The sequence below is a fragment of the Phalacrocorax aristotelis genome, chromosome 1, assembly GCF_949628215.1.
Source record: "Phalacrocorax aristotelis chromosome 1, bGulAri2.1, whole genome shotgun sequence".
Classification (NCBI taxonomy): domain Eukaryota; kingdom Metazoa; phylum Chordata; class Aves; order Suliformes; family Phalacrocoracidae; genus Phalacrocorax; species Phalacrocorax aristotelis.
In genome coordinates this window covers 203770506-203790499 of record NC_134276.1, presented here as the reverse complement: position 1 = coordinate 203790499, position 19994 = coordinate 203770506, and the positions used below count along the sequence as shown (strand labels likewise).

General features: G+C 38.7%; 1 protein-coding gene across 8 annotated transcripts in view; it reads right to left on the bottom strand.

Moving 5' to 3' along the window:
- The window catches only part of ATXN7L1 (ataxin 7 like 1), a 119444-nt gene that overhangs the window by 21207 nt on the left and 78243 nt on the right, over window positions 1-19994 (bottom strand). For 7 of the 8 annotated variants that reach the window (XM_075081380.1, XM_075081382.1, XM_075081381.1 and 4 more), the window contains 2 exons: window positions 13894-14116; window positions 4858-5141 (listed from right to left, as the gene is read on the bottom strand). In XM_075081380.1, coding sequence (XP_074937481.1) covers window positions 4858-5141; window positions 13894-14116 — 507 coding nt within the window. Of the gene's footprint in view, window positions 1-4857; window positions 5142-13893; window positions 14117-19293; window positions 19943-19994 lie in introns of those variants that run through there. The other variant, XM_075081386.1, reaches the window with a different exon arrangement.

The window sequence follows — 19994 nt, the reverse complement described above, 5'->3', positions numbered from 1 at the left end:
TTCCCAACCCCAGCACCAATCACTAGTGTGATGCGCATCACTCACAGTTGTGCGTTTTTTGTCCTTTCATGTTTCATACTATTTAAAGCGGGATTTCAGTCACAGACTTCACAGAAATAACTGCTTACAGAGCTGTGCTCAACAGTGTGGCCCAAACACAGGACCAAGCCAAATGCCTGCGAGTTCAGTTCCCCCCTCTAACGCTGGCTGCTTCTGAGGCCGTGAAATACATCATTTGCAAACCTAGCATCTGAGTTTGGCTAAGACACATGCAGACTTAAAATCAGAAATGCTTTGAACATCATTTCTTTGACATACTCAGAAACTCTGAAAAACAGCCTATGGTGTCTCAAAAACTAATGCAAGATTACTAGTGGCGTTTTAAAAACAAAACTTATCTAAAACTGTCCCCCAAATAGGTGTAAAAATAATGTATATGTTAGTTCTTACTTCCCTAAGTGAAGGGAGGCATGGAGTTTTAAGTTTGCAGAGATGATGAAAAAAAGGCATTTACATAAGTTCTACTCATGATTAACATGAACAGTGCATTAATATTTAATATGCTGTATTTGCATATTTCATTTTCATTAATATTTTAGTATTTATATATCACAGATAGCATCACCGCCTTTAGGTTATGTTAACATAATTTTAGGGTTTGCACTACAGAGCTTAAAAAATTTTACACTTTTTCATTTATGCCACCAAAAAAGACAAACCTACTGTTATCTTTCCACACCTTGATATCACGTTTAAATTGGCAAACTGGTTTGCTTTTCTTTGGTAATGGAATATAAACTATTTGCCAAAGCCTACTTTAACTATACAGTGGTGCTACATTCAGAGTTAATAAACATCCGGTACTCAAATGCAACATTTAATCTGAGGATCTAAAAATTCTCTATAAACAAACAAATGGGAGCTAAGATGAAGACAGCAATTCACAGCTATGTTACAATGTTATGACAGCATCACAGCAAGCAGAACAGCTGGAAGAAGAAACAGGAGGCCAAGTAGCCTACATTGGACAACAGTTGTCATCCAGATATCACAATTACTAGCAGTTTTATGTATTCTGCTATATGGACTTAAGAATAATAAACCAAACTTTAAATGGTTATGTTATCAACCTATCAGCAGAGGCGAACCAAGAAGCGAGCTTGGAAAAACAGCTGGCACTGAGGGTTTTGCTGCAATCTACGAAGGGACTGAAACCTGTCACAAGTAGTTGTAGTTTCTGTGGCCATTACAGCACAACAGAAACAGAAAAGTAGCAGTGTACAACTACAGAGAAGAAATATTTTTTTTCTACTTAACGGATGAAACTGTGTGTTCATAAACTTAATTATGAGTTTAATAATACTCATTATTAATATGAGTTAATTCCCCCTGCTTTTTGAGTGTATGATATTCCTATCACAGTTTCCTAAATCACCAGCCTAAAAACCTTCAATGCAAATTAAAAACACCAAACTAAATAGACCATAGGGACCACGGACTATTTCAAATGCGAAATCCTGAGGGTAATCATAAGGCTGTGGAATATGTTCTGAAAGTCATCAGGCAAGGACTGTTTCGGACCAACAGGGAAACACTTCAAAAATCAAAAGTGCTCCTCACTTGGGGAGCATCCAGACCGCTGCTTGTCAGAGCGTCCTGGCCAAGAAAGACTCGCAGGACTGATTATTGTAAAGCCAGTTTTCAGGAAACCAAATAGATGTAAAATCAACAGCATGAATTATAGTCAGAAAAAGTGGAAGCCTCCGCCATCTACCGAACAACAAAGTAACGTGCTTTCCCTGGGAAACAGAAAATGCTAAACAAACAGAAAACCACGTCTCTGGGCTGGAGTGTGTGTGGCTGCTCCAGACAAGTCGTGAACATCTAATTGACAGCTATGGACCTGCCTGGTTTGGGCAACACTTCAAATGAAAATTATAATCTTTTTATCAATTAGAAATGCAGCTTCCGACTACTTCTGTATTAGGAAATGTGTAGTGTGAGAAGCCCTAGACTCCTGTGCACAGGCACAGCTTGAGAAAGCTGTTTCTCCAGAATGGATTCCACTTCTTCAGGTTCGGTGGACAGAGTAAAGAGCATTCATTATAGGCTCACTGAAAGAAGGGGAAGGGCCAGAACTGAACTGTCTCAAACTCCTGTCTGCAACACAACAAATATTCTTGGTGTAAACTGGGTGTCTGCATTCTTTAACTTCATTCCAAAGACAACAAGAACTAAGGAAGATTTAAGAAAAAAAAACCATATATTTTTTTGCAGTTTGCTACTACTGATCCACTTATGGTGGGCAGCTACAGACTGCCTTTTGTGGTTCCAGGAGCTGTTTCCTCTCTCTCACCAACAACAGTGCTCCTGAAAAGAGGGCAGGTTCATTCATCACCCAAACAAGCACTAGCTCTCAGCAAAGAAAAAAACCAAATTTCAGCCACAGTCAGGCAAATGGTATGAGAGAGAGTGAAGGTTGCCAAAAAGGAAAGAAAACAGATGTAAACCAGTTGGACCTATTAAGGAGCTTCAAAAATTAACAGCTGCACAGTTCCACAGCAGCGGACTGAGAGAAACCTAAATCTCCTAGCCACCATCTCATTCTTTTAATGTGAAATGGATGAAATTTATGGGATATCTAAAATAATAATCTCATTGACCTTCCAAGATCTTTTTCTCAGCCTCTGCACAGTCCTGTGTAATAATGGAGAGGAATCCATCATAGTGACACACAATCTTCAGGCAATTCATCTACAGCGCTCTCAGGACTTCTCCTGTTTGCATCATTGCTAAATTACTGTGTTGCTGCATCAATACGTGAGGCTCAAGAAGCAAGACTGAACAGATTTTAAATCTGGTAATTATAGAGGAGCTTTAAAAAAAAGTATCAATTCTGTGCATTTGCTAACCATACAAAAGGAAATGAATGCCTATCGGAGTGCTCAAACAGTCCTGTGCAGAGTTCCAGCCTATCTGGAAATTTCCACCAGTGAAACGTCCCTTAGCCTAGAAGACACTGCGAGTGACAGCTCAGAGGCGGAATAACAATGGAGTCAGCTCCACAGAAAAAGCAAGCAAGCTGAAGGAAGGCTGAAGGCTGAAGGAGAAATGACTCTCCTTTATGAACACATTTCAGCAAGTACTCGTACAGAAAATGTACGAGTATCACCTACAGCCCTGCAGGGGTACGTGGTGACACGAGGAAAACAAGTATCTCATAAAGCTTCAGATTCAGTTGCCCAAGTAGGAATTCAGAACTGATTAGCTAAATTAAGCATCTAAACCATTAAAGGAAATAATAGGTTAAAAGAAACCAATATTTTAAATTAACTGCAAAATATGGAGAGTTTTTATTAGAATAACAAATTGGATCTTAGAAAGTAAAATATAAGGTTTAAAAGCCTAATCAGCTACTTTCTTCTTCATATCTTTTTCATTTTGTGGAATGCTATCATGAACAACGGTTCTGTTTTCCTATATGCCACCTTTAACTCGTTAAGAAAGCAATCGGTGTACCAAATCCTTTAAGGCAATGGCCTTGTTCCATACCACACACAGCCCTAGCAAACACCTCACGCCGCTCTGGACTCAAGCCAAGGTAGCAGTGCCATAGGCTAACTGCCAAATTTGAGAAAATGGAAAAAATAAACCTGATATTCAGTCAAAAAATTGAGCACACTCAATAACTGGAAATGAAAGCATTTATCTTGTACAACTTATACTTGGTTCATAACTAGTGCACATTTAGAAATCATGTGAACTAACTTTCTGCCAAATAGACGATCTAATGCGGATCATGCTGCCATTAGCAAAATTAGCCTTTCAGTACACACAAGAAGTTCCTGCCCAAATCACAAAGTACTGCCAGCTGATGAATAGACCCTGCACAGCTTCTGAAGCTGTAAACTCGAGTCAGTTACTTTTGTTATTAAAAAAAAAAAATCCCTCAAAACACTTTGTTTTCTTTCATTCTGAACAAAAATATGTTTTCAAGCTTTAAGGGGCAAATTCTCTATTTGCTGCCCAACAGCTAGCATGGGTCACCTCTGGGGAAATCCACAGAAAATAATTCTTCCTCCCAGTGGATGGCAACCTTTCTAGTGGAGCCTCTGCCCTCCCCCGATGGAGTGTTCTGTGCTTCGGGGTGGCAGATTTGCATGAGGACCTACATCCCTGGTACTGCCCTGCCTAAGGCCATCCAGGGCATTTCCACATTTAGCGTTGCTCCCTCAACCCCACTGGCCTGTCTTCCTGAGAAGGATCAAGATCCCCACGCTACAGATGTCTTCACTCATGTGTGAATCACAGGGCGAGAGGGGTGGAGGGGAATGATGGCTTTTCAGACTTCCGCAGCATTTCCCATATCTTCTTAGAGTTTTTTAGTATATAAATACAAGAAGGAATATTCTTTAAAAAATCATGACTTAATGTATAATCCAATGTCTTAAACCGCAACTGTTCGACTTGATCATGACAATACTAAAGTCACCCAATCAAGGCACATTTTCTTTTGTTGTAAACAGACCCAAATTTCATAATGGCTCAAGGAAGCCTTCTGCCTTTCTGTTTTAATGAATTTACATCCTTAAAAATTTATATTTGTCTTGCTGTCCAGTTGAGAGATGCACTAAACACTAATTTCAAGCTGAACAGAATGTGTACTTTGAAAATATTTTACACATGCTAAGAGTGTGAAAGCTTTCTTTTTCATATATGCAAACTGGCATCTTACAGTTGAAAAAAAAAATCAACCCAAACCCAGGCTACAGCATTTTATTTAGTACGTTATTTCTGAGCTATAGAAATATTAATGAAGAGAGACTACCTCAGAAGATGAAATACAACATCTCTTACCTGAAAGTCTTTTGTAAGGCTTGTTACTGCTTTTAGTGCCATTTTGGTGTTTCTTGTCTATTGATGAAGTTATAATTCCTTTGCCATTCAGAATCTTTTCTGGTGATGGTGGCACTGACTTGGATGTCAAACCAGATTTAACCAAAGTTGGAGCAGGTATGGTGGATGAAGAGGCTGATGAGGAGGTGGTGGTGGTAGTGGTTGCAGAATTCATTTTAACATTGGCACCATCTGCCTTCACTAGGTTAGGAATTTTCTCTAGACTGACTACTGGAACAGGAACGCTGTAAAACCAAAGAAAAATCTTTAAGTTGTATTTTCTGTACCAAAGACTGACAGTTACTTAATCCCTTTCCACAGACAAAAATTTTGATGCAAGTGACACAATATCTTCAGACCAGACTAAAACAAAATACTTAGTACTATTATTGACTCTTTTTGTTCAATTAAATGCTGATGAAATCAGGTACTTGTAAAGCCCAGCAATGTAGACAATTATGAAAACAAAACTTTGTATTTTTTTTAAGATCCAATCCCCTACCATTCATAAACAAAATAAGTCTTTGGTACTAAGCAAAACATAACCCCTTAAGTAATGGTCCCAAGCGTTTAGCGCAAGCAAAAATCAGATATATGTATGCTGTACTAAACTCAACATGTTAATGAAATAGCTTGCTAACAATATTAATATTTTTAAACAAAACAAAAAATAATTAATGTGTTCATATATGTCTGACTGACATACAGGATAAAAAATATTTTAAGCATAGAAATCTTAACAGTGGTCCCTTCAGAAGTAATAAAATCCTTGATGAATTGAGCATTACTAAAATGTATTTGTAATAAAATATTACAACCCTAAAAATAAAAATTCCCAATATAATTATTAGCTTGGCCCTTCTCAGAATAAAGTTTGCAATAACTAACTTTTCCTAACTCAACTACCACCACAGGATATCTGCGACACTAACAAAGGCTACCGTCTCAATTTGGCAGCAGCAAAGATGAAGACAAGTGATTTTCAATTCCAACATGATTTCAACATTTCTGGCTCCTATCTGCATGAGGAAATATCCAACAACAATAACTGATTTCTACTTGCCCAACAACGCCAAAATTGGATGTCTTGTGACTACCGATTAATATATAAAACAGAAATTATATTTGTGACTACCAATTAATATACAAAACATAAATTATATTAAACAAACCCAGAGAAAAAATATTAATTAAAACCCCTAAATTCTCAGAGCTTTGAGCCCACATTTCATTGGAGGCTGCAAATGAAAACATGTAACTTATTCAGTTCTTCCCATACACTGCCTGAAGAGTTGCTTTTGCCAAAGAGTTGACTACCTGCCTCGTAAGCAAATTCACACACAGGTCATGCAAAAACGGCCATTTCCAGACTAACATTACACACTGAATAAACAAAAGAAACAAGGTTTCTTAAATACAAATGCAATGGTGACGTCTAAAAGGTAAACCAAATTCTTCATCTAGAAGAATGAGAGTCTCCTTCACAGTATTCCTATTTTTTCCTTTCTAATTGCACAGAACTAAGCTAACCTCCATAATTTAATCCCCAACATAAAGGTGACAGTTGAGGAGGTTGTCCCACGCAGAAAAAATTCTTAAAACTTGGGGATTCTTCTATTATTCTATTATTATCTTAAAGGTTTAACTTGATGTACAGGGTTAAAGGTAAAATGAAACTTATTTATAAAGAGCATGAGATGACCCCTCAGCAATCGTACTCAAAGAACATCACTGCACCAATTTTGCATGGCAGGGCAGAGCTGCTACAAGTGCATTACCAACATGATGTTTGTTAAATACACAAGAGCTGTTAAATCAGTACATATTCTTAAGTGCACTGGCATGTTGCAGCTCAGGTAAGCAGTTTCTTGTCAGAGACCATACTGTTGTCAGTGTCCCAGGACAGGCAACATTTGCCCGCCTGTATGTCACTGTACAGTCTGGAGCTTCCCCTCATTCACAAGTCTCACATAATTTTAGACTTTTGTGTCTGAGGAATAGCACCTTTGCCACATTCTTCCTACAGAAGGAATGGTGAGCAGATGTGGAGTTTCTAAAAGCACAAAAAGATGACTTTGAGATGGCATTCTCCATGGGACGCCCTTAAACGTTGGAAGCAGGGTCCAAAATAACTCAAGTCTCAACCTTCCTGGGCTACTACAAAACCTCTGTTTCTCCACAGCTGATAAGCAGAAAGTGCAGCATGTGTGGCTGGAGTGGACTCTGCCCTTTTTTTTTTTTTTTTTTTTTTGAAATAGAAGTGGGTACTACATTCAACACTAAGGAACTCTAGTTTCATCTTAGCGTAATACACAAAGATGGATCGATAACCAAACTGCAAACTGAAGCTGCACAGGACTAGTGACCGTGGTTAACTACTAAGGACCAAAAAGGTAAACAAATCAGAAATGCTTATGTTTATATTTGATGGTCAAAGACAGTTCTTTTCCCAAACTGAGTTTTTCTGAGTGCAAATTGAGGATTTATTTAAAGGTCTGTTAGAAAAATAAAAAATATGGTGCTTAATCTGGTTTACTGTATTTTAAAAAGAATTTTTAAATGAAGAGGCTGTTTAGATTTATTAAAGACAACTGCTGAAAGGGACAATTAGAAAACCAACATGTAACAAACATAAAAACAGAGGAAGGACACGTGACAACCAGTAAAAATGAGAAAAACAGGAGCACAGACAACTGCCAAAGATAGGTTAGAAAAATCTGTATTCAGTAAAGACAAGTTTACTTTTTTTTACAAAAGAAATTCTAATAATAATAGCAGTATCTACTTAAAGGACAGTAAAATAGTAATTAGTGATGCAAAAATGACAGAAATGTTCGGTATTTCTTCTGTACCAAGAAGGAAGTATGATAATGCTTTCCAATCAGATCAAAATGGGTTTTGATTCCCTCAGTAAGTGTAAAGTGCCAGCTGAAAGATCATAAAATTTTTTTTTTTTTTTCATAAGCAAATCTGGATAATGTGGCCATGGGTTCCGAAAGAGTTGGAGAGATATTGGGTCTCAGCAGATTAATTGGGATTGGAATATTTAGCAACTTAGAGAAGCTAGTTGAGTGCTGCTGTTGCATCCACACTGAAAACCCAAACCAGAGTGTCTTGGAAGAAAAAATGGAAAACCTAATAAAAATAAACTGATAAAAAATTAATTCGCATGGTTTTGCTGAAAATCAGATCTTGGCAAAGAAGTCTAGTTTCACTTTTTCATGAGGTTACCAGTTAAGCTGACAAAGATAATGGTGAAAATGTTCTAACTTTTGAAGGGCATTATAAAACGCAGCTAAGAACAGTTTAACAGCAAACGTTAACAACTATAAAATTAGAAAATAGCTTTTCAGAGATTTATAATTCAATAAGGGTGCTTGCTAGGGGGACTTTTTAGCTATCATTACCAAGTCTGACATGACTGAAAATGTCATTGGTCTTTAGAAATAAATATAAGATTACTGGTGATAACATTTGCTGATGGAATCAGGATCAAGGGAAACTAAATAATGAAGAAACAGAGGCAGTTATAAAAAGCAGCACGGAGTGTTTGGTAAAGTTCATTAATTCAGAAAGAAATTTTAATACAAGCAAATGTAAAGCTACACATGAAATAAGCTATTCAGTCTGCAGAGAAATACAGGAAAATAGTGACAAATATATTTAGTAGTCACAGTGGATAAGCACTATGAGCTTTTATTGTACTGTTGTGCTTATATTTAAAAAGGGATACGGCAAATAAGGAGTAAATTTAGTTTTCACACATCCTAGGGAACACGGATACTGCAATATGGCGTCCACTGTTTCTGACCAGTAGTTCAACACCAGTGTTGATGAATTTGAAGGGAACCAGAAAAAGGCTACAAAAATATGTGAGAGCTACATGAAGTGCTTGATGATGACAGGCTTCAAAAGCTCATTCTCTTTTTCAGATAAGATAACTGATTTCCTCCTGTTTTCTCATGCTGTTTATCAGGCAGTTGGACTAGATGATTGTTGTAGGTCCCTTCCAACTGAGATATTCTATTCTATTCTAATTCTAATTCTATTCTGTTCTAATTCTAATCCTGTTCTATCTACTCCTTCAGCAGAACCTGTGACAAACTCCCAAAACAAGACTGAATTTCCCTCCTAAGTATTTTGTAGCAATTTATTTTAGTTCCAAGCCATTGCTTGTCACTGTCATTCCCAAGCAAGAAAAACAACTGTAGTACATCACAACACTCCTTGTACCTTGAGCTCCTTACTACCTCTGTTTTCCTTTCTTCAGGCTTTTAAAAATTATTTTTCCTTGGCATTATGTAATTTTGCTGGGGTTTCTTTGGGTCACTCATAACTATATTAATTCTAAAATCTCAGCCACTCTTTGAACTCTTCCAATTTGTGAGAAAAGAAATTCACAAACATTTAAAAACGTAAAACACTGTTCTATTCTACATTACTGGGACCACCTCTACAATGTAACAAAGTATTTGCGCTTTAGTGGTTAGAATATGTGGTCCAAGTTAACTCTGCTGAATTTTGTTTCCAGTTCCATGCTGCATTAAGAATATCCTTAAATCTTGACTAGCTTCACTTTCTCAACCTCAGTATGAATAATTCCCTAACACAAAGAAATAAAGACTGAGAGATGATTTAAAAAGTCCTTTGAAAAGTGACATGATACATTTTAAATGATTACTCATAGGTATACCTTTGTGATCCTATTTCTGTTTACAGGAAGACTGTCAGTTTTCTACATGTTGATGAAAACCGTATCATTTCCATCTCGTTTTCTTCATTTTCAGAGCTTCTGGCAGGCAACGGCTAATCCTCATGGAAGGTGGTCAAGGAGACTTGCTTCGGCTGGTATCTCAGGACTAGCTTACTTTAACACTTTACCCCAATTTTATACTGCCTCAGGATCACAGATGGGTGGAAACTAACACCCTGTAGCATCACAGCACCAAAATTCTCCAGGGCAGCGCTCAGAAACTCTGCTGGGGCACAGCAAGCGAAGCAGCATCCTTTGGGCAGGTCAGCAGTGAGGGACAGAGTTCCTGGCCACAGGAATGCCTTTTATGAAGGGTAAGTATCTGGGGTATTCTTATTAATTATGATTGCTTGTTCATTATTATTGTTATTACTACCAATAATCTCACTCTTTGCTTCTTTCTATTTTCTACCCTTTTGCTATGCCTTTTACCACCTTGACTGCAAGCTTCAGAAAACGATGGTTTACATTTATCTTGTGCACAGTGCAGCGGTGCTCCAGCACTGCTCCAGTCTCTGAGCACTGCTGTATTAATAGCAATGATGTTAGAGAGATACAGGGGAAAAAAATCAGAGCTGACAGATATTTCTGGATGATGTATTCGTAATAAACCTTCATATTCCAACTACAAAAAGGGAAGTATTAAAACAGCAGCTAGAGAAATGAAACAATTCCAGATCTCTCTCATCTGATCATCCTGATCATGCTTTTTAAAGCATTAGCCAAGAAGGAACCTGAACCTCTGCAGCTCATCTTAGAGCAACACAGGATGTGAAGAGAAAGAGCTACTCAATCAATGTTTAAGATGATGACTCAACCAAAACTATAATGAATTAAACAATGGAAGAGTTGCGTCTATATGCAGGCAGGCATGACAATAGACATCTTCTGGACCATGCTGTTGCAGGGGCTATTGGTGAAATACTACTGCTAATTGGAATAGCTAAAATTTAAAAGAAATGCTGTATGAAAGAATCAGGGAAGCACAACAAAGGTTATTCCAGGTCTGGAAAGCAATCATTACAAGTGATACAATTCCTGAATTAACGTAATTTGATTACTGTCTGGAATAACCTATGCCAAGTAAGTATTTGTGGTACGAGACTACAACGTAACAGACAAAAGCACTGAATAACCGGAAGCTTCTAAGGACGATAAGCCACCACACTCTTGGATACACGATGAATCCTATTTGCATTTCTGAGACAAATGTATTTGTGTCAATTGAGTATTTCTTTCTACAAGATAAGGGGGTGAAATTCTATGGCTTGTACAGACAGCTGAATGGAAGATACAATCTTAAATTGAAAAAGAATATATTTTATGGATAATTTCTCCTTTAGGAAAATCAGACCTGCTGAATATTTTCTAGAGTTCAAAATAAAAATTATAATCCACTAATGGACTAGGAACAAACACTTTTTCCGTAACAGCTGTCAGCTCTCTATTACCTCTGATGATTATCAGACTGATTTTACTTTTTAACAAGTCATGTAATCTAAGGCACTCAACACTAAATTTTAAAAGACAATTTAATTGGTCTCTGCTTCAGACTGTTTGTGATTGGTTAGGTGATGACTACAATATCTTTAACTACTATAAGCCTCATTTTTCCCCACTGGTAAACAAAACTACAGTACTATGTCCCAGCAGAGCTGCAAGAACTAAGTAATTCACAGGTAGCCAAAGTATTAACAGAGCAGTACAACAGTTTTGAATGGCTAAATCTACCTTGTCAATCATCAGTAAATGTTTGGGATGTTCCCTATAAAGGGAAAAAGGGATTGGAGGAAATGCTCAGTTATTTTGTTCCCTTCCAGCTTTTACTGACTGACAGAATGCCATCTGTTGCCAGAATGGAAGACATTGTTTATAGATTCAGTTAGCATGCTGGAATGTGGATATGTAAGTTGCTGCCTGTAACACTAAGACAAGAAACAGGTTTATAGTCAATAGCATTAATACTCTAAAGTCCTTTCTGATTTTCTTTTAATTAGACTTAAAAAACCCTCTCTTGGATAAAATTCCTCTCCAACATTTAGAAGAAAAGGTCACTATTCAGTCAAGAATACTTTTAAATAGTAAATGAGGCACGTACATCTTACCTAGAATAGCCTCCATCTCATCTGTGTGTGTGTAATCTAAACATCCAGATTTTCTAATTTCAGAATTATAGACCATAATTGTCCAGAATGCTCATCATGCCTGTAGAGATGGTGGGTTCATATTTATAGGAAGATTAGATTTTGATCAAGTCTGTTCCAGTGCAAAGTAAATTCTGCAGCTAGGCAGAAGCTGCTCACTGAATTCATATCAACTAGTGCGTGTTTCAGGCAGAAAACATGAGCTGTTACTTTAACATAATTTGAGTTTATGCTTTGTCTCATGGGTGAATGGTTTGCATTAGATTGTTTACTGCTTTGAGGCAGTTGTGTCCAGAAACCCTTACCTAAAATCATGACTGTCTTATGCTAGATATTACATATAAAAGGGAAGGATCTTTACACAGTAAGTAGATAAAACTGAAGAAAAAGGAAGCCCTACTATCTCAAGTTTACAGACACAAAACTGAGGCCGAGGAGACTGAGTTGTAACAGTAGCCTGTGCAGAACCAGGAACTGAACCCATATCTCTTGAGTCACCAAACTAGACCTAAACGCAAAGCATCTTTTCTGTACATAACTAAAGACAAAACAGTTTCTTATGGGATAAAATAGTGGCCCAGTTCCGCTCTCATTTACATTTTTGCAACTTGGGTGCTATCATCACAGTCACGGGAGGATGGGCCTAGCAGTCTCAAAGCCTGTATGTGTGTATATATATCACAGTACATGATGTAAGACTCCCCTGAAATAGTGATTTTTGCAGCCAGAATTTTCTTCTGTCTTCTTATAAGGCATCAAACATTATCAAAATGCAGAATGAGCTCCAACATCAGCTGCTGGTGAAGAAAAATGACTGTAACCAGTAAGTTTTCATGAACATCAATTAAGCCAATATTAAGAACTCTGCAGAATTATCCTACTGTTTAAAAGCATTGGTTTTAAGGGCTGATACTGTAATGGAAGATAGACCTTAAAGACAGCGAACTGGGTCAACATCTCACTTGCTGTATGCATCTTAGAAAAGCGACATTTGATGTAACATCAGGAAAGTAACCCAGTCCTTCCTCTTCCTCTCTCTCTCTCTATGTATAGTTTTATTTTAAAACATCCCAGTTTCCTGCCTTAGAAAATGTAGAGGCTTAAACTGTAAACTTAGCTAAGATGAGAATATGGACTCTTTTTTTTATGATTGTGAAATATACATAAAACCACAGAATTGTTTAGGTTGGAAAAGACCTTTAAGATCATCAAATCTAACCATTAACACAACACTGCCAAGTCCACCACTAAACCATGTCCCGAAGCACCCACATCTACACGTCTTTTAAATACCTCCAGGGATGGTGACTCAACCACTTCCCTGGGCAGCCTGTTCCAGTGCTTGACAACACTCTTGGTGAAGAAATCTTTCCTCATATCCAATCTAAACCTTCCTTGCCGCAGCTTGAGGCCATTTCTTCTTGTCCTATAATTTGTTACTTGTAGAGCAATAAGGTCTCCCCTCAGCCTCCTCTTCTCCACACTAAACAACCCCAGTTCCCTCAGCTGCTCCTCATCAGACTTGCTCTCCAGACCCTTCACCAGCTCCGTTGCCCTTCTCTGGACACGCTCCAGTGCCTCAATGTCCTTCTTGTAGTGAGGGGCCCAAAGCTGAACACAGTACTCGAGGTGTGGCCTCACCAGTGCCAAGTACAGCTGATACAAGCCAGGATGCCATTGGCCTTCTTGGCCACCCGGGCACACTGCTGGCTCACATTCAGCCGGCTGTCAACCAGCATCCCCAGGTCCTTCGCCGCTGAGCAGCTTTCTAGCCACTCCTCCCCAAGCCTGTAGCATTGCATGGGGTGGTTGTGACCCAAGTGCAGGGCCTGGCACCTGGCCTTGTTAAACCTCATACAACTGGCCTTGGCCCATTGATCCAGCCTGTGCAGGTCCCTCCGCAGAACCTTCCTACCCTCCAGCAGATCGACACTCCTGCCCAACTTGGTGTCACCTGCAAACTTATTGAGGGTGTACTCGATCCCCTTGTCCAGGTCATTGATAAAGAGAGTAAACAGAACTGGGAGATACTGGAACACAGAGACGCTTATTATATTTTGTAACACCATCATCTTTGGTAGCTATTAGTTTGGTACTTACCATGGTTTATCCCGTGATACTTTTGAAGGAAAGACTGTGTGCTGTTTGCTACTGGAGGTAAGTAGATTGTCTTTGGGCGTTTTGAATGGCTTTGAGTTGCTGCTGACAGGGTTATGGCCGCTGATACAGGATTTCGGTTTCATCTGTACTAGGGATGTCCTGGAATTGCAGGCTGGAGAAGCTGGAGAAGGGGAAGGTTTACACATTGAACCGTGTCTTCGTTCTGTAATGAAAAAATAATAAGTTTTAAGGCATTTCATAAGCTAAAAGGAAAAAAAGAAGTCAGGGAAGAGGAAATTGTTCCTTTCTATGCTAGTTACAATGATTGCATCATTCCGAAGAATACCAGTTCATTACTGTTGTGAATGTAATCAAGCCAAAGGGTAATTAAACAAAATCAGCTCCATGGAGTGCTCTGAAAAATGTAAAAAAATAGCAAAATAAATGCTAATAATCTCCCAGAAAATTTCACCAAGAAATCTCAAACCATTTTCTATGCAATAAGCAACCACCAGCATCTGTGTGAGGTACACTAGGTGTCCCAGGTCTTTCATGTAAAGAAGAAAGAGGAGAGTATGTAACAACAGCTCAGCTGAGTCAGTGAAATACTCTCTGATGGACGTGAGATTGCTTCTATGGTGGTTTATGAAGAATTCATGTGACCCAGTTATTGGGCAGTTTATGATTATCTTGCTTCAAGTTTAATGGTAAGCTATAAGAACAACAGCCGAAAGACTGAGAAGTAGCAAAAGGTCTGCTGCTCCCAGCCCTTCCAGAGAGGCAGGCTCTGCCTGGTTCGTAGCTTGGAGGTTATCTGCAAGCACCAATCAAGGTAAAAGCTTATTTTTTTTCCCCACAGAGCAAACGGCAAGTGCAAAAAAGCAGGAAGTTTATATATCAGTCACAAACACTGCGTCTGGAGGTCAGGCCCTTGTGTAAGCGCTGTTCATGCTCACATGAGAGACCTCTTCAGTACTGCAAAAAGCAAGGCCTTGCTGACCCTGCACAACAGGAGAATAGACTTCAGGGCAGACACACTTCAGCAAAATTGTTTGGGTTTGGTTATTTTGTTTTTTATTCGGTTATTTGGTTTTTTAAAATCTAAATGTCCTATCCCTGATATTGTTAAGTAAAAAGATTGTTTTAAGAAAGTATTTGGCTATTCTTTACAAATTATATACTTCTCCAGGGGAGAAGTGCTAGTGCTTGGCCATCTGGCTGATCACAGTGTGCTGCAAACAACGTGCTTGGTGCTGTGAACTTCAGCACAACTACCAAATACTACAAGAGGCAGGAGCTGTTTTTTGCTGAGAGACGCTATAAATCCTGAACGGTGCCGTCCCCGCATTTGCAGGAACGCGCTTTCCCAACCCCTTCGCCCCGCAGTGAGCCAGCCCCGGGGCTCTCCAGCCAGAGGCAGCAGGCAGCACGGGCGGGCTGGGAAAGAGGAATTTTCCAGTCAGCTGGGCCGTGCTCAGCAGCAGCTGATTCTGGCTTGCCAGCACTGAGAGCCTCCATGGCGGGGACAGCCAGGTACCCTGCTACTGATATAGTGATCAAACGCAGTAAGCATACTGTAATTATAGACCGAGAACTTTGGATAAGCTGGAGTTTCTCCTTTAACATGTGACAATTCTTCCTCATTTAAAGACTTCAGAACTTAACTTGAAGAATCCAAGTGGGTGCTACTCTTTGAGCTTGCACAGCATCGCCCCATCAGCCAAGAGCAGGTTAAGGAAGCAACAGCGACCTGCTGCTGCAAGGAAAGGTTTTGTATTTACATCATCGACCCTGTGCTCAGTAGTTTGATATTTCAAGGACAACTAAGAAAAATTTTCCCACAGAGAATCAAAACATGACAATTTGTCTGGCATCCTCACAAGTAAAAACTTGCCAGTAGCAGAAGGATTCATCCGTGATTAATACGCAATAGGCGAATACCTCAAGAACAAAGATAAATGCTTAAAAAAATTTAATGAATATTCCAAACGGTTTCTATTATATCTCCAATGACTAAAGGCGTTTTCTATTAAAGATCAAGCACTTCCATATCTTCATATATCCAGCTTTAGTTACAAATGCTGAAATTCCCCCCAGGTTCTCCTGCAACTGAAGAACAAAACAGTCTTTATTTTTTTTAAATACAAGAAGTAGCTCCCCTCACACCACAAAAGCCAACTGTCACTTGCCAGTTTTCACCCCACCACACACCTCAGTGTGTAGCCTCTGCCGTTAAAAGTCCTTTGCAGCATGCAGTTAATTTACATTCATTTCACCTCACATTTGTGGCAACAACCATGTAAGCTACCCATCTGCCTCTGAAACGCACCGTTCCATTCACTGAGTATTTATTTTGTTAAACAATAGTTATGGTTTCAAGAGTCACCAACCTTCTCAGCAACTACTTAATCCAGTTAAATTAGCTCAATAAAAATTTGCAACTTTCCCATTAATTGCTTGAGAACTGAATAAAAGGAACTGGTACGTAACCAGCAAAACCAACCTGTATATAAAGTGAAACTTAGGAAAAAATTTGATTTCCATACACAAATTATATAAATTCAGGATTAATTACTCCAATCTGACTGCCTTCTAGGAAACTGTGTCTTTGGTATCATCCCTATGGATATATTTGGAAGTGAAATACACTGTTATTAAAATTAATCTTCCGGAAAGACGGACATTCAAGATACTGACCATCTAAAATTATTTATTAAAGTAATCTAAGTGTCACATGCCATAGTGAGTTATTTTTTAACAGTCTCTTTACATTGGATTTTTAGTCAAGCTAAAAGTTTGGTGCTTTTCCCTAGACAACTTTCTCAATTTATTAATTCCCAAGAGCAAACCAGTACATTAACTCTGGATTTTTTACTATAACAGAAAATGGTGGAAGAGGCACTGTTGTGATATGACGATATAATAAAATGCATCCCACTATTTTAAATAAATGTTTACTGAAAAGATAGAGAAGGAAAAGATAACAAGATTATTTATTTATCTGAGTGTGTCAGATTGGTGGCCACTCTTGTGATCAGAACTACTATAACTGGTGTTTCCTTTTACCTCCTCAAATTCCCCTCTTCCCCCAAAACATGGCTTCAGAAAGTCTTCCATGTTTTAGACAGACTCTGATACATATTTGAGAACTATCAACATTGCTCAGCTTCTCTTGAAATTTCCTAGAAGCAAAATGAAAATTATGACCATCGTAAAGTCATACAGAAGGAAGAACGTAAATAGCCAGTGCCACACAACTGATGGTGTTCTCAAACACTGCTAGGTGGGTAAAATCTGCACATTTACTCACGTAAGCAAATGTCACTTTAGTGTCAGCAGAAGGTGGCAGCCACACCTTGCAGGCAGGGCCACAGCAGAGAGCTGGAAGAGTAACTCCCTCCAAGGGGGCAAAAAACCACTGTTTGAGCTGGGCAAGCACAGCTGCAGGAGGCTGGACTTGCCAAAGGCATGAAACGTCACAGAAAAATCTCAATGGTGGGTGCATAAATATTGATATATTCCTTTTCAAGAACTATTAGGTTGCCTCTTGCTTCCTCCTTCCTTACTACATATGTGGAAGTAAATCACCCTTAGACATAGGTAGTAAGTTTCAAAGAAAAATGATGGGAATGTATGGCAAAACAAGAAGGCTGTCAGCTGTCAAAATCAACTGCTTAAACCAGGGTTGTGGTGCTCCTCTAAACTGAGTTTCCTGGTTAGATCTGCTTTTGTAAAAATTACTACTGATTTGCCTATTCATGTTTTACATACATGCAAGGAATTTCACACAATACAGAAACCTGCTATTATACAGCCTATGTAATAAATTAATATGTGAATAAAAAGACATCTGCACAACAGATGTTGTTATAAAATTAGATATTCACATACTAACACATTCAGGAGACAACTAGTCATCTGCATAAAAATTTCTATGCTCGTTTGCAGTTCAGGTTAGATCTAGCAGGGCAGGTGAACTAGTACACACAGAGCTGTGGACATGGCTGTCTCTCTTTACATACAGAAGTGGCACAGTCACTGGACATAAATGAACCTAAAGTAGAATGAAAATTTTTGCCCCTAAAAATGAAAAAAATCCTGCAAGGCAACTAGAAAACCAGTTATTACTCAGAAGATACTAACCTAAATTCTACAGGCATTTCAGTTTCTGCAGAAGCCTGCAAGGCTATGAATGTGTGCTCAAGTTTAAAATATGAAAGAGAACTTTTCCAATTCATTTAAATACTTACACATGGATGTTTGAACTCTACATAAATAACAACACATATTCTGTTTTGTTTCTAAATACCAGTTGCTGTCAAATCCAAGAGCAGAGAGAACACAATCAAAGTTACAATCCTCTTTACTGCATTAATCCTTCTACAACCTCTCAGCTGTCTCAGCATAGCTACTGCAGCAAGTGACAAGCAACATGTGACTTCTGCTGTCAAGCAGTTAACGTATTAATGACATTCATCTCGGAGGAAATTTTAACACTTTCTCACTGAATTAACTGCACTTTCTAGGGAATCAATTTCAGATCAATATCTGTTATTTTTTCGAGTCAGTGGCAAGCGTCTAAAAGCCCAGCGCTACATACCATCTTAATGTGCACTGCAAGCTAACTGCATCAGTAGCATTGCGAACGATCTTAAACTATTCCAGGAGATTCTCCATGTCCTATGGAAACATGGATATAGGCCAACTTTCTCAGCCAAATCTGAATTGTTTGTAGATGTGAAGTCCTTATGTTGTTGGAGACTTAACAGTCCCTGAGTCTCCAGAGCTTCTCTCCTATGCCCTTGTACTCCATTTCTAATCCTCCTTCCTGCACCCTACACAATGCAACCCCATACCTTTCCCCAAAACCTCTGCTGCAACTGCCAAAGTCCTCTAGGTCTGCCTTTGAATGTGTAATTCCACTGGATCCTCTCTGACGGGTCACCAGGGAATACTAGCAGCTGTTTTGCAGGAAACGCCACATCTCCTTCTAATCACAAGCAAAAAAGCAAAGCAATAGAGAGGCAACATGAGCTCCAGAGCCACAAGCACAGCGTGTGGGAAAAGGAGGCAAAACCACATTCTGAGTAGAAAGTCTCTTCTCAAATTTTTGCCTCGACTCTCTCACACAAAATCAAGCACTCACTCAGCTCACAGCAAACCTTACGGACAACGACACAACAGTAAATATGCTGCCAGTAAAATACGCCAACCATGTTTCCAGGTGGACTGCAGTAGTTTTCTACCCAGAAAGATCTTTATCTTATCCTGAGGTACCACTGTAAATATCTCTAATTTAGACTACAAACAAAAAAAATTTTTTAGGATATCCCACCTATATCCATTCTTACCCAACACGCACTACCCAAAATTCATCAAATCAAGTGAACAGTTGCTCACAGTTAGCGTCTTCTCCATCGATGAGACACAGAAGTTTGCAAAGGAAAAAAGTCATGATATGACTTGGGAGCAGAGAAAGATATGCCTTTGGTCTTTCAGTATTTTTTTTTCAGGTAGTTGAAACAAAACAAAAAAAAAGGTTTAACGCTGTCAGAAGAAAGACACTAGAACTTTGTCAGCACCAGTCATTTTGAAACATTACTCTCGTTTAGCACGATCTGACTTCCTGCATATAGGAGGCCTAAAGCAAAAACCAATTTTAGGTTGACCCACGAATAACTCAGAGCCCCAGTGTTACAGATTACAGCTTGGTATTACACTTGGTAAAAACAAACAAAATATCATTGCTAAAACCCAGAAAGGTAAGAAAGTTATTTGCTGCTAGTAAACATTACAGATTAATAAAGCTCCTTTTAAGCTTGTATTCATCACGGCCCTTGAGTTCACAGCCCTTTTACTTAAAATAGCATAAACTAATTTATCTGACTGCCCAACGTAATATAAATACTGTTTGTTATTCCCCATTTACAATATTTCAGCAGATGGTAATGAAATTTAGTGTCTAATCCACAACGTGATTCTGTTCCAGTAACATATCACAAGCTTGTTGATGAAGATGTTACTTATGGTAACTACATACACCACCTATGCACAAATTAGTTTTTCTGTTTACAGTATATCCTGAGGTGTTTTGTTGCACA